General features: G+C 38.5%; 1 protein-coding gene across 3 annotated transcripts in view; it reads right to left on the reverse strand.

Annotated features, from left to right (window-relative positions):
- MYO1B (myosin IB) overlaps positions 1-12,277 on the reverse strand; it is a 125,907-nt gene that overhangs the window by 42,747 nt on the left and 70,883 nt on the right. For all 3 annotated transcript variants that reach the window (XM_087707759.1, XM_087707752.1, XM_087707764.1), the window contains exons 8-9: positions 318-416; positions 18-121 (exon numbers count right to left, since the gene is read on the reverse strand). In XM_087707759.1, coding sequence (XP_087563885.1) covers positions 18-121; positions 318-416 — 203 coding nt within the window. The remainder of the gene's footprint in view (positions 1-17; positions 122-317; positions 417-12,277) is intronic.

Here is a 12,277-nt window from a genome sequence, read left to right on the forward strand (position 1 = left end):
AAGGTATGAATTCTTACCTTAACTGTTCTAAAGTTTGAAGCATCATCTACTCCATTTACTTTTGCCGAGCCCAGACCCAAGTAATTGTATCGACTGAAGTCTGTGTCCAACTTAAGTTTTTCTGTTAAAATAAAAATATATCTTTTACTAGCAAATTCAGATTACTGCTCTTGTTTAGCAGCAATGACAGCCATTTTTGTATGCCTGGATTTAAATAAGGAATGCACACAATATCAGGATTAGTTATGCCAGCTTGAAATAAATTACCTAGTTCCATATGCAGTTTTAACTTCAATATTCTCCAAAATTGTACTTACTGAGCAAATCTTCTGAAGCTCCAGACAGAATTTGATAGAAAATATGGAAATTTCTTTCACCTCTGGGCTGTTTAACAACACGGGACTTTTCCAAGAGATCTAAAATTATAGTTAAATAATTAATTATCCTTTCTTTAGTTTCCCTTCCCCCCCCCCAAAAAAGAATCACACCTACAACTCTAGTAGAACATTAAGAAACACAGGTAACATCTAGAACAGAGACTAAACAGACACACACTAACTTATAATATCTAATTAAGGTAATCGATATTTTGGTGACATATGTGATGTCCTGGCTTTTTCTAAGAAACACATTAAAAAGCTCCCTATTCCACTGCTACAATACTCACATCATCCCTGTGAGCTTGATTAGGCTCATAGTGTCTTAATTTTTTAATGTCACTCTAGTGAATTCCGTGTCACAGCGGGGAAATGTAATTTAGGGAAATTTAATTTACATACTAAACTAACTTGGCATTCAAAACCAGACTTTCCACTCAATTGTGGAGGTTAGTCAAACAAATCAAGAAGGTAATCAGATTCGAAGATGGCTTTAGTGATTATACTACTTCCACCTTTCTATGGATGCATTCATCTACCTGTTTAATAAAACTTCAATTAAACAGGACACTCGGTTAAAAAATAAGTAATGCTTACCTATGTACTAAGGAAATCTAAATCAAAACATAAATCAAAACTCTACATATGTTTACATATGCTACTCCAACATGAGATAGTTCAAATTCATATTGACGTAAGGAACATTAGAATTACAGAATCACATCATAGATAGAATCATACTATTGTGCCAAAGGACTGCCATTAACACCTCAGCCTGATGGAAAGTACAGGTAGTCCTCCATTTATAACTGGTTGTTTGATGACCATTTGAAGTTACGACATACTTTAAAAAAGCTATTCATGACCTATCCTTGAAGTTATAGCGCCGCCCCCTGCCTTGTCGTTACGGGATTGCATTTTAGGAGCTTGGCAACAGGCTCACATTTACAACCAGTTGCAGTGTCCCACAGTCATGTGACCATGATTTGCAAACCCACCCACCCCAGTTTCTGGCATTTTTTGACAGTTTCAAGCAAATAATGTCCATTTGGAAGAATAGATTTTCTTAAGAATTGTGCAATTTGCATCATGTTCAAGATTCACTGCATAACTTGCTTTATGACCATTTAAAAAACCTTTGAAAAATTGAGTTTGTTCAAGTGGTGCCTCAAGTTACAACCACAATGGCTTACAATCAAAATTCTGGGTTCCATTGTGGTCCTAAGTTAAGGATTACCTGTAGTGTGGAATAAAACAGGGCTCTGTACAGCTCATCGGTTTTATCAATTATCTTGATAGGAGAGTTGAGGGGACACTTTCAAAGTTTGCAAATGGCAGAAAATTTGGAAGTATGGCCAATATTTTAAATCAGGTTATGTCCAATCCATGGCCCCTGGGCTGCAGGGAGCCCTGAACAGCTAAGTAAGGCAGACTCACAAGATCATAAATGTTAACATTGTTATGTGATTTTTTAGGGTGTGTGTGTGTGTGTGTGTGAATGTATATATGTATATATGTAATGCAGTGGTTCCCAAACTTGGCAACTTTAAGACTTGTGGACTTCAACTCCCAGAATTCTGGGAATTGAAGTCCACAAGTCTTAAAGTTGCCAAGTTTGGGAACCACTGATGTAATGTATATATATAATAGCCCTAAAAATCACAATGATGTTAAAATTTATAATATATATTTGTAAGCAACCCGAGACAATTCCTCTTCACTCAATGTGGCCCAGGTAAGCCAAAAGGTTGGACATGCCTGCTTTAAATGAAAGAAAACTCAAAACGGTTTGAGCACTAGATTAAAATCAACAGGATGGTCTTTAACAGGGAAAAATGTAAAATTCTGCATATGTGTAGGGAAGAGATGAAACATAAGGATGAAATAGGGTGCAGTGTGATGAAGCTGATAAAAAGGCAAATGCTATCTTGATGTGCAAACAGCTAGTACCCTGTTTCCCTAAAAATAAGATCTCCCCAGATAATAAGCCCAACCGAGCTTTTGAGCGCATGTGCTAAAATAAGCCCTCTCCAAAAATATTGCAACACAGCAGCAGCCATGAGGTGACCACGTTCACCGCCTTCTGCACCTCAAAAGTAATAAGACCTCCCTGAAAATAAGGCCAAGCGCTTATTTCAGGGGTCAAAAGAAAATAAGACCCTGTCTTATTTTTGGGGAAACACAGAAACTGTTCTACTCTACTCTAACTTGATTAGATCTCATTTCAAGTACTGCATCCAGGTCTCGGCTCCTTAGTTCAAAAGGAGAGTGACAAACTGGAGGAAATCAGAGGAAGGCTACCAAGTTAATGAAGTGTTTGATAGCCTATAAAGAATGGTTAAAAAACTGGGTTTATTTAGTGTACACACAAAATACAACTAAGGGGAGGGAGTAGGACCAGAATCAGTGGGTCAAAACTATAAGAAGGCCTGAGGTATCCATCAAGGTGAATTCCTTGACTGCTTTATCAGGTTGTCAAATGAGGTAGTAAATTCTCCTCTAAATGTCTTCAAACAGAAACTGGATGTCCATGCGTCCCAAATGGTCTCATGAATCCTACACTGAGTAAGTGTACCTCTATAAATCTTTTCAACTCCCTGTCGATAAGGGAAGATATTTAATCTAGTAATGTCCAAATTCTCTATAAATACCAGCACTGTGAATAAATATACAGCGACGAAAGCCTGATCCAAGTATTCTATGGCATTCCTCTATTTCACAATAGAATTTGCCAGAATATAGCTCGTTTTCATTCTGCATTTAAATAATTACTTTAGATTATTTCGGAAAGTCTTCAGCATTATTTGAAATGAATACAACAACATGTTATCCAAATAAGCTTAGGGTCGTACAAATCTACTGTATATACCATTTGTGTCCCTTAAATTTAGATTTACTAAATCCTAACCCTAACCCTAAAAAAACATTTGCCCTCTCAATTTACATATTACACAAGGAGTGCGCCTCCGTCAAGCTAACGCTTTACTAACATTCAGAACAAACAAAAGAACAATGAAACATCTTAATATTTCAGTAAGTTACCAACAGTGTTTTGTCTCCATGTCAAAACTCCAATTAGCAAAGTATACACAAGCTTTTCTACAAAGGACACACTTGGAATGAAAGCAACACTTGTTCTACATAGCAAAACAAGGAAGTCACTGAAAAAATGCTATTTGGCAACCTAACATTAAATGAAGACACTTTCAGAGGTGCCTTCACATGTGAAAACATATCTTAAGAGATTGTACGGATCTTAGAGTTCACTTGCCAAACCACCATGCCACGTTTGAATATGGTATTTTTATATTGCATTTTGACATAAACATCTCTCTCTCTCTCTCTCTCTCTCACACACACACACACACACAAGGAACTAATAAAAGATTAGAAAATAACAATAAATATAATAGCCCTCTCATAATTTCACTGGCAGCTTGCTCTTCCCTAGAATGTTTCATATAGGTAACAACACGTAAGTTCAGTATCATTGAGGTTTCAGCTATTCCAGCATCTCACCACCTTTGCTTCTACCTGTTATTTCACATTCTCAGAAATTGGAAAAAGTAGCCATCATAGCAGTGAAAATAATCAGTCACGGTTCCTAGCAAAATGGTTATTTCTATGATCTAAAGAAGGGTTTAAATAAATGAAACCAAGTAATGACTTCCTCATATCTTATAAAGCATGCCAAAACGCTTGACAGACAGATAAGCCATAACAGACAAGGTGGTGTAGAGTTATGGATCTCTATTTTGTTTGCCTGAGTATTTTATTTAAAAGGATCTTGGCTTAATGGGCTATGATTTAGAAACAATGCTTTTGTTAATCCAGGCTCAAAGTGCAGTTAGCTTTTTGGCAGTCATAACACCTGACTGACTAATATTCAGTTGATAATCAACTATTATTGCAAGGCTTATTTTTTCACAGTAATTATTACCAAACTGGGTTATTTCCCATTCTGAACCTGTGCAATTTTAAGCTATATTTATTACATGTATAACTTTGTAATTAACCTTTAACTTACTCTCAGCTCATTTCTCTGTTCCATCAAGTTTCATTTTGAATTGTTTTAGTCTTAACCGAATAACTGAGTTGGAAGGGACCTGGGAGATCACAACTTCTGGAAGCAAGTCGTTCCAGTGATTCATTGTTCTCACTGTCTGGAAATTTCTCCTTAATTCTAGGTTGCTTCTCTCCCTGGATCTGGGTACTTGAGAGACCGCCTACTGCCAATCACCTCCACACGACCCATTAGATCTCATCGTTTAGGCCTCCTCCGAGTTCCATCTGCTGGCCAATGCCGACTGGCCACCACGCGGAGGAGAGCCTTCTCAGTGGTAGCCCCGACCCAATGGAACGATCTCCCTGTGGAGCTTCGTACCCACACCACCCTCCAGTCCTTCCGCACAGCCCTTAGAATCTGGCTATCCCGTCAGGCCTGGGGCTAAAGATTGTAACCCGCCCGAATGGTATGAATGTTGCGTTTTAATCATGTACTGTCTTATATGTAAAAGTCTGTTTTCCCCCCCCTTCCTTGGATTGTGAGCCGCCCTGAGTCCCCCCAGGGAAAAGGGCGGCATACAAATAAACAATCTAATCTAATCTAATCCCTGATTAATTCCCATCCACTACTTCTTTTCCTGCCTTCGGGTGATTTGGAGAATAGGTTGACACCCCCTCTTGTTTGCGGCAAGACTGGTTGCATCTTCTAGAAAACTATCTCACCTAATTACACAATCTGCAAATCTTGCCATTCCCTTAACCTCTTCACGTCAAATTAAAAATGCTTGGACTTATTTTGTAGCAGCATATTTGATATCAGGAGTGGACTTCAAAAATTTAAACAAGGATTTTGTCTGCCTGGTTGCTGATTGGGCATGGCCATGGTGGGCGTCCCCTTGCACCATGCGGGGGGGGATGTTTTGCCCTCCCCAGGCTCTGGAGGCTTTCCTCAAGCCTCTGGGAGGCCCTATGGTGGCCTCCCCGAGCCTCCGTTCGCACCCTCCACTTTTCTGCATACAAAATGGGCCATGTGGGAACTACTGGGAGGGGCTGGGTGGGCGGGGCCAGCCAGGAGTGGGATTTGGGGGTTCTACAAACTGCACAGAATCTTAGCTAGAGGTTCTCCTGAACCCCTGTGAACCCCCAGCAGCCCCCCCATTTGATATCCCCCCTCCAATCTGCTGAGGCACTCTTATGAGTTTTCTACATAATTTAAGGCAGTTATATATATCTTGCCACTCAGAACACCAGTCTATCAAAAAAACACCTTTGTTAAAATCAACATATATCCTGCCTAAAGCATTCTTCCAAGTTGTCCCATTTAAAATAAGAATAATTGACAATCCCCTTCTTACGGTTAAATAACTTTAAGATCTGCACTCCCCAGGCACAGATATCTGGCAGACTGGTTTGCAATTCTTTGAATTCTCCTTTGCTCTCTTTTTAAAAACAGAGACAACATTTGCTCTGCTCTAATCCAGTGTATTTCCACCTTAGTTATTTTCAGGTGTGTGGACTTCAACTTATATATTAGGTAGTTATATAAGGTAGTTGTTAAGTGAGTCACGCCCAATTTTACAACTTTCTGTGCGGCAGGTGTTAAGGAAATCATTGCAGTTATTAAGTGTGGTTGCTTAGCAAATCCAGCTTCTCTCATTGACTTTGCTTGTCAGAAGCCAGCTGGTTAAGGTAATAAATGGTGATCACACGACTCCAGGACCCAGGATGCTGCAACCATGATAAATACATGACAGTTGAAATTTTGACCACGCTGTGATGGTTTGAAGTGCAAGGGGGGGGGGGTTTCCAGCGCCCCTGTAACTTCAAACAATCGCTAAACAAAGGATGTAAGTTGAGGAAAACCTGTAGCAAACTAACAAAATGCCATTTGTGACTTTGGGTGAATAACAATGAATTAGGGACAAAATGAATCATTCGGTCAATGGTTAAATTGCAGACTCAATGTTAGGGATAGAAGAACTCTCCTTTTCTTTGTTAGCAAACTCCCCCCCCCCCGCCTCCCCCACCACAGGTACACATTAACACTGCTAAGATGTAGCTGTCTACTTACCATCGTAGGAGAGAAATTTAAAAGTATTTATGTGAACAAAGACTATGCACATAAGAATGCTAGAAGGATCAGTTTAAAGCTGTCCCTAGCTCAGTGATAAGAACTGAAAAGAAAATGTACAGTCTCAAAAAATTAAACAGAAGCTCCAGAACTAAACCACTCTTAGCAATAGACATAGTTATGTCGTCATGTATCTCATACATACAAAAGTGAACATTCCCAGCGCTGTTTTCAGAGAAAATTTCCAGAGGGCATAAAGTAGAAAACTAGATAATCACTAGTTCATGTGACTACAATGTCCTTGCTTATTTGATCAAAGGTTAGATTAGGCCTGTCTGGTAAATACTTAAAATATATCACCCTGAGAAAATAAGAAACAAACAACCCAAAATGTTTACTCATATTGTAGCAGCAGTAGAGAAACTAAATATATTCACATACTATCTAGCTAATATACAGCATTTTTTTCCAGTCATCCACAGACATCTATGGCACTGTCACTATGCTGTTTTAATCCTATAGGTACCTGATGGAAAATACTGGTATTAATTTGAAATCTACAAGCAAAATAAGGCACAAGTTTAGGATTCTTGGTTGCCTTTGATGTGTCATTAATTACAAGTAGTTTAATTTACAAAAAATCGGGGCAGTTATACAGTTACATATCTATTTTGTCACACACAAATGCTTAATATTACCTAATTGTCAGCCTCTGCTTCGCTGCTGCTTCGGCTGCCATTGAAACGGGGGGGGGGGGAGGGGGGCATGGTATTTGGGAGGGGGAAACATTATGTGCTGGAGGATTGTTATTAGAAGCTGTCCTGACCATCTTTCTGCGCATGTGACAGAAGGGAGTTTCCCGCCAAGGCCAACTGTCCAGCATTCCAGTCTGATGATGCTTTTTGAAGATATCTCCCACCTGACAGTTGGGTGAAATATTATTGGACTATGAAATGGGGTGCCAAGGGGAGGGGATTGAATTATACATGATATCCATTGCTTTCGCGCCAATTTACTCAAGACTCAGCTTTGCTTTGCTACTATTCGTTTGTAATTAGTAAAAGTACACTTAATTCTAAGAATGGAGTTGAGTGGTTTCTTTCCTGATTATTAAATGAAGCAGCACCTGACACTAATATTGTACTTTATTCACTACCCCAATACAGTACTATCTACATCAGGGATTCCCAACCCCCTTTCTGTGACCCAATGCTGGGCTGCATCCCATTCGGAACCAGGCCATGGAAGTGGTGGGTGAGTGTGCGTCTGCATGTGCGAAATTGCATTTATGAAAGTGGCGCGCATGCATGTGTGAAACCATCCTCTCTCTCCCGCCCCCACCGGTCCATTGAGCTGGAAAAGGTGGATGAAGCTGATCTACATCATGGATAGCTATCTTTTTGGCTTGCCTGGGCTACATTGAGTGAAGAGGAACTGCCTTGGGCCACATTTAAAACATATAATATAGTTAAAGTATATAAATCACATAATGTTAAAAGTTTACGATTTTGTGGGGCCACATTACTAGCTGTCCACAGCCACCTGTGGGTTGGACATTCCTGATCTACATGAATGCTACAACTACAAACATTTTGCAAATGAGCTGTGCCATGACACTTTTTTAAGCCCACTACTCTATTTTTGATAGTTCAACTACCTTCATTTTCAAAAGCAATACCAGTTAAATTAACATTTGGAGAAAAAAATAAAGAATAACATTACATCACAAGCAAAAAATAAACACCAGTTGTGTAATATATTCTAACAAACCAGGAAGAGCTATTTTAACTACTTCCTTTTCTTCCATTCTGCAGGACAGACCATCCCAGCCAACCAGCTTTTTTATGTGTTCAAGCAACTGAGTTAAAAGTTAAAATACAAATGTACAGCCTGACAAACCACCTACTTCTTTGCATAGCATGCCTGTCATCCCAAGGGCTAGTGGGGGAAAAAAAAGAACTTTGAATAGGTGAATTCTGTCCATCAATTTTTTTCTTTTTACCTTTTCTGCAGAAAATTTGAAACATTCAGAATTATACTAAGAGACTTAATTAACCCTTCTAAGTGGTCAATTGACAAATCTGATCTATTTAAAGCTTTTAAATCCATACTGTAATAAAATAATTACAAACATACACTATTTTTATAATATTGTTTACTGAATGTTGTGTTTTCAAGACCTGATGAAGCTGGGAAAGAAATGTGCAAAGAAACCTCCATGAAAAAGACAATCTAAGCACCAATTAAAGATCACTTTTAGTGTACGCATCAGAGCATCTTCCCATCAACCCAAGATAAAGTACTAATAGGGGAAAGGCTGAAAAATTATTTATTTTACTGTTAAAACACCTGGAGGTTTTTTGCTATGCTGATAGATGTAAAGAAGAGCAATATTTGTCTTGATTTTTTAACCATGCAGAAAGGGGATAATGGCAAAGCAAAAGAAAAACATCTGTGAGGCATCTGGTCCAACATATCACTAATTCTCATACATTTTACAATGTTTTGAATAGCATGAAGCTCTGTGACACAGATGCAGTACAGAGAGACCAGGATTAAGAGACATGAACTAGTAAAAACCCTGCAGCACCTAGGAACAATGTAATTATAACTTGTTTCCTTTAAAACTGGAACTTAAATTTGGAGATCTCCACTATTATAAATGTGACAGATGTGGATAGTTTTACTTGGCCATGAGTTTTGACTTCCAGGAAAGAAGTAGAGAGAGCAAGACATATTTTATAAGCTCAAAGTACAATATCAGAAAATCCCACAGAGCATCTCTATTCTGGGTATGGTACAGTTATAAATGTACTAATAAAGTATTTCTGAATTTCCAAAATGATTGGTTAAAAACCAATATAATTACATTATATAAGGACAGGAAAATATCAGTCCAACAAAATATCTCTAAGGATTATAAAACAGAAAATGATGGAGATGGTCCGCAATTAGAATCAATACAGAACAATTCTTAGAACCCTGTAATAATTTGTTTCACCAACAATAAAAGATCAGCATTAAAGAAAGGGCAGGATGGTGGCAGGAAATAATAGATACTTGACACTCTTATTCTGTTACAAAAGCTGAAAAAAGCCAAGTTGCTTTAGTGGTTAAATAAATACCATACCAACAAGCAATGTTTGCTTATGTGTTACTGCTTCCAAAAGAGATACAGATGTACTTAATTACAGACTTAAATTGCCTTTTGGATTGTAAATATACCCATATTGATGAAAAGGTTTCTAAATAACTATTACGTACATCATTCCATAGTTATTTTCTAGCCTATCATTATAGAACAAATTCAGCAATTCTGCTCAGACAGAATTTTGAACTTTCATAACTTCTTCTCTATGTTGATACCCTAGAGAGGTCAGTGCAAACCTTCGTCATACGGCTGAAATGAAGGGCTGGATGAAAGCACAAGAGCGCTAATCTAGGCTGCCACAAGTTTTTCATCCCAGCAAATAAACTGAGCAAGCTTTGGATAGTTTATTTTTATTACATTTACATCTATTTATATTCCATGTTTCCTGAACCACAAAATCAAGATGAATTTTCTGTGGCTTTCCCAACCAATTTCCATTTAAGCAATATTAGATCCCAGAGCTGCTCAATACAGTTGGTGATTTGACAGAGGCTATGTAAACCACCAAGCCTAATCTCCTCTTTGGATGGTTAATTTATTGTCAGCAAACTAAGTTCAATTCCAGGTAACATGTGGACAGATGTTTATCATATTCATTTCTCTTTAGTAATAATTCATAGTGCTTCGAGGACAAGCAGTAATTTTTCTGAACCCATCTATCTTATCTGTTCACTTCCCTTTCTGTTTCCCCTCCTCCCTAATGTCCTTTAATATAGTCAGATATAATTATTTTTAAATTCCATTATTCACCCATATGTCCAATATGTGTGCTTGCTGGTGATTGCCTCTAAGGAACAGTCTGTCTTTACTTGCGCTTGGTCTAGTTCTCCTTGAAGCCCTTGGTACATTTTCAGACCATCTCCAAATCTATATTGCAAAGACATCTATCTTTTTTCTTTTGCTCCTTCTCAATGGTCAGCTTTCACAGTTGTGTATCACCACCAGAAAGGTCATTTCTTTAACTATTACCATGAAATGCTTCTCCTCTTTATTTCTCCAGCATTCTGTCCATATTTATTGATCTAAGCCCCCAAACTCATCTGAATCAGAATAGAGCTGGAAAGGACCTTGGAGGTCTTCTAATCCAAACCTCTGCTCAAACAGGAGACCATATACCAGTGGTTCCCAAACTTGGCAACTTTAAGAACCATTGGGAACCACTGCCATATACCATTTCAGACAGGTGGAAGTTCAGTCTTTTCTTTAAAAACCTCCAGTGATGAAGCATCCACAATTTCTGAAGCCAAGCTGTCCAACTGATTAATTGTTCTCACTGTTAGGATGTTTCGCCTTAATTCGAGGTTGCTTCTCTCCTTGTTTAGTTTCCATCCATTGTTTCTTTTCCTGCCTTCTATGCTTCTTTGTGGTAGCCCTACTGCTATTATGTCTATTTACTCATCTCTATTTACCCCCTTCACGTCTTTGTCATCTAGTGTACATGTCTCACTTCCTAAATTTACTTTCACAGTCCTTATTGTCATGAAGGAAAGATCTTATAATGTTTTCTGATTTCTTCGGGGTGTTTTTTTTTGTCTATTTAGTATGTTTCTCTCCATGTATGGTTCTATTCTTTCTAAGCAATTAAGCAAACTCTTAATGTGCAAAATTGATGCAACGGTTCAGTAATTTGCACATTCTCTTGCTATTCTTTCAGTACATGCTAATCTTTTCCAATCTCTATCCCATCCTGTTGTTCCATAGTATTGATATGGAGTTGTTAGCATTTGAGCTGGCTCTTCTGCAACTTTTTAAACTGTTCAGTACGGTACAATATTTCATCTGCATGTGGTATCTGTTAATCTTACAGCTGGTCTATTGCATGTCATAATTCACTTTCTAATGGATTCATCAGAATCTATCAAATACATTCTCTCTTTACAAATATTCCTGTCATTTTATAATCCTTTTTGTAAATGATTTCAGTAGTTTCCAATATTCCCTTCATCTCATCTGTCTCTAGCTGATTTCTCCTGTGACTACTCTTGAGTATTCCGATCTCTATATTTTTCTTGTGTTTGCTCACATATTCTTAAAATATATCAATTTTTCTTCGATATTTTTCAATATGCTATTTTAAACAAACTAGAATTGACAACGGAGATTCAGAAGTGGTGGTAACTTCTTCCTTTAAGGATCCACTATCAGTAGGAAAGGAGTCAGCATTCAAGAAATATGCCCCAACTAGCACTTGGTAGAGTTAAGAACCTAGAAAAGTATTCAGATACTGTTCTGACCCCACTCGTTCCACACCAAAGCACACTCCGAGCCAGAGATAAATTACGGCATTTAATTAACAGACAAACAGGTCCTTGGCAGCAACCCAGCACAGACAAGCTTGGGCAGCAATAAACACAGATAAGGCTTGGCAGCAATCCAGCCTGCCAAGCTCATACAAAGTTCTCCGATATTCGATTCTGTGTTGACTTCTGCAAAGAGGGCCGTGTGCACAAGTAGCTTTTTATAGTCTAGAGAGGAGCCAAATGACCACCAGCTGAGTGCAATCACCTCCTGTAATTGCGTAATTGTTCCTGACGCCTATTAGTTCTTCGATGGGGTGCATCCAGGAACAACTCACTACTGGCATCCGGCTCACTCTCCCTTGTCTCCTCCCCACTAGTCCAAGGCTCAAGTGCCTCCTGGTGGCCAACCAGCCTATCGGCGCCCTGCTCGGAG

The sequence above is a fragment of the Thamnophis sirtalis genome, unplaced genomic scaffold (genome assembly GCF_051295495.1).
Source record: "Thamnophis sirtalis isolate CommonGarterSnake01/CBP01778 unplaced genomic scaffold, rThaSir2_p1.2 scaffold_1, whole genome shotgun sequence".
Classification (NCBI taxonomy): Eukaryota; Metazoa; Chordata; class Lepidosauria; order Squamata; family Natricidae; genus Thamnophis; species Thamnophis sirtalis.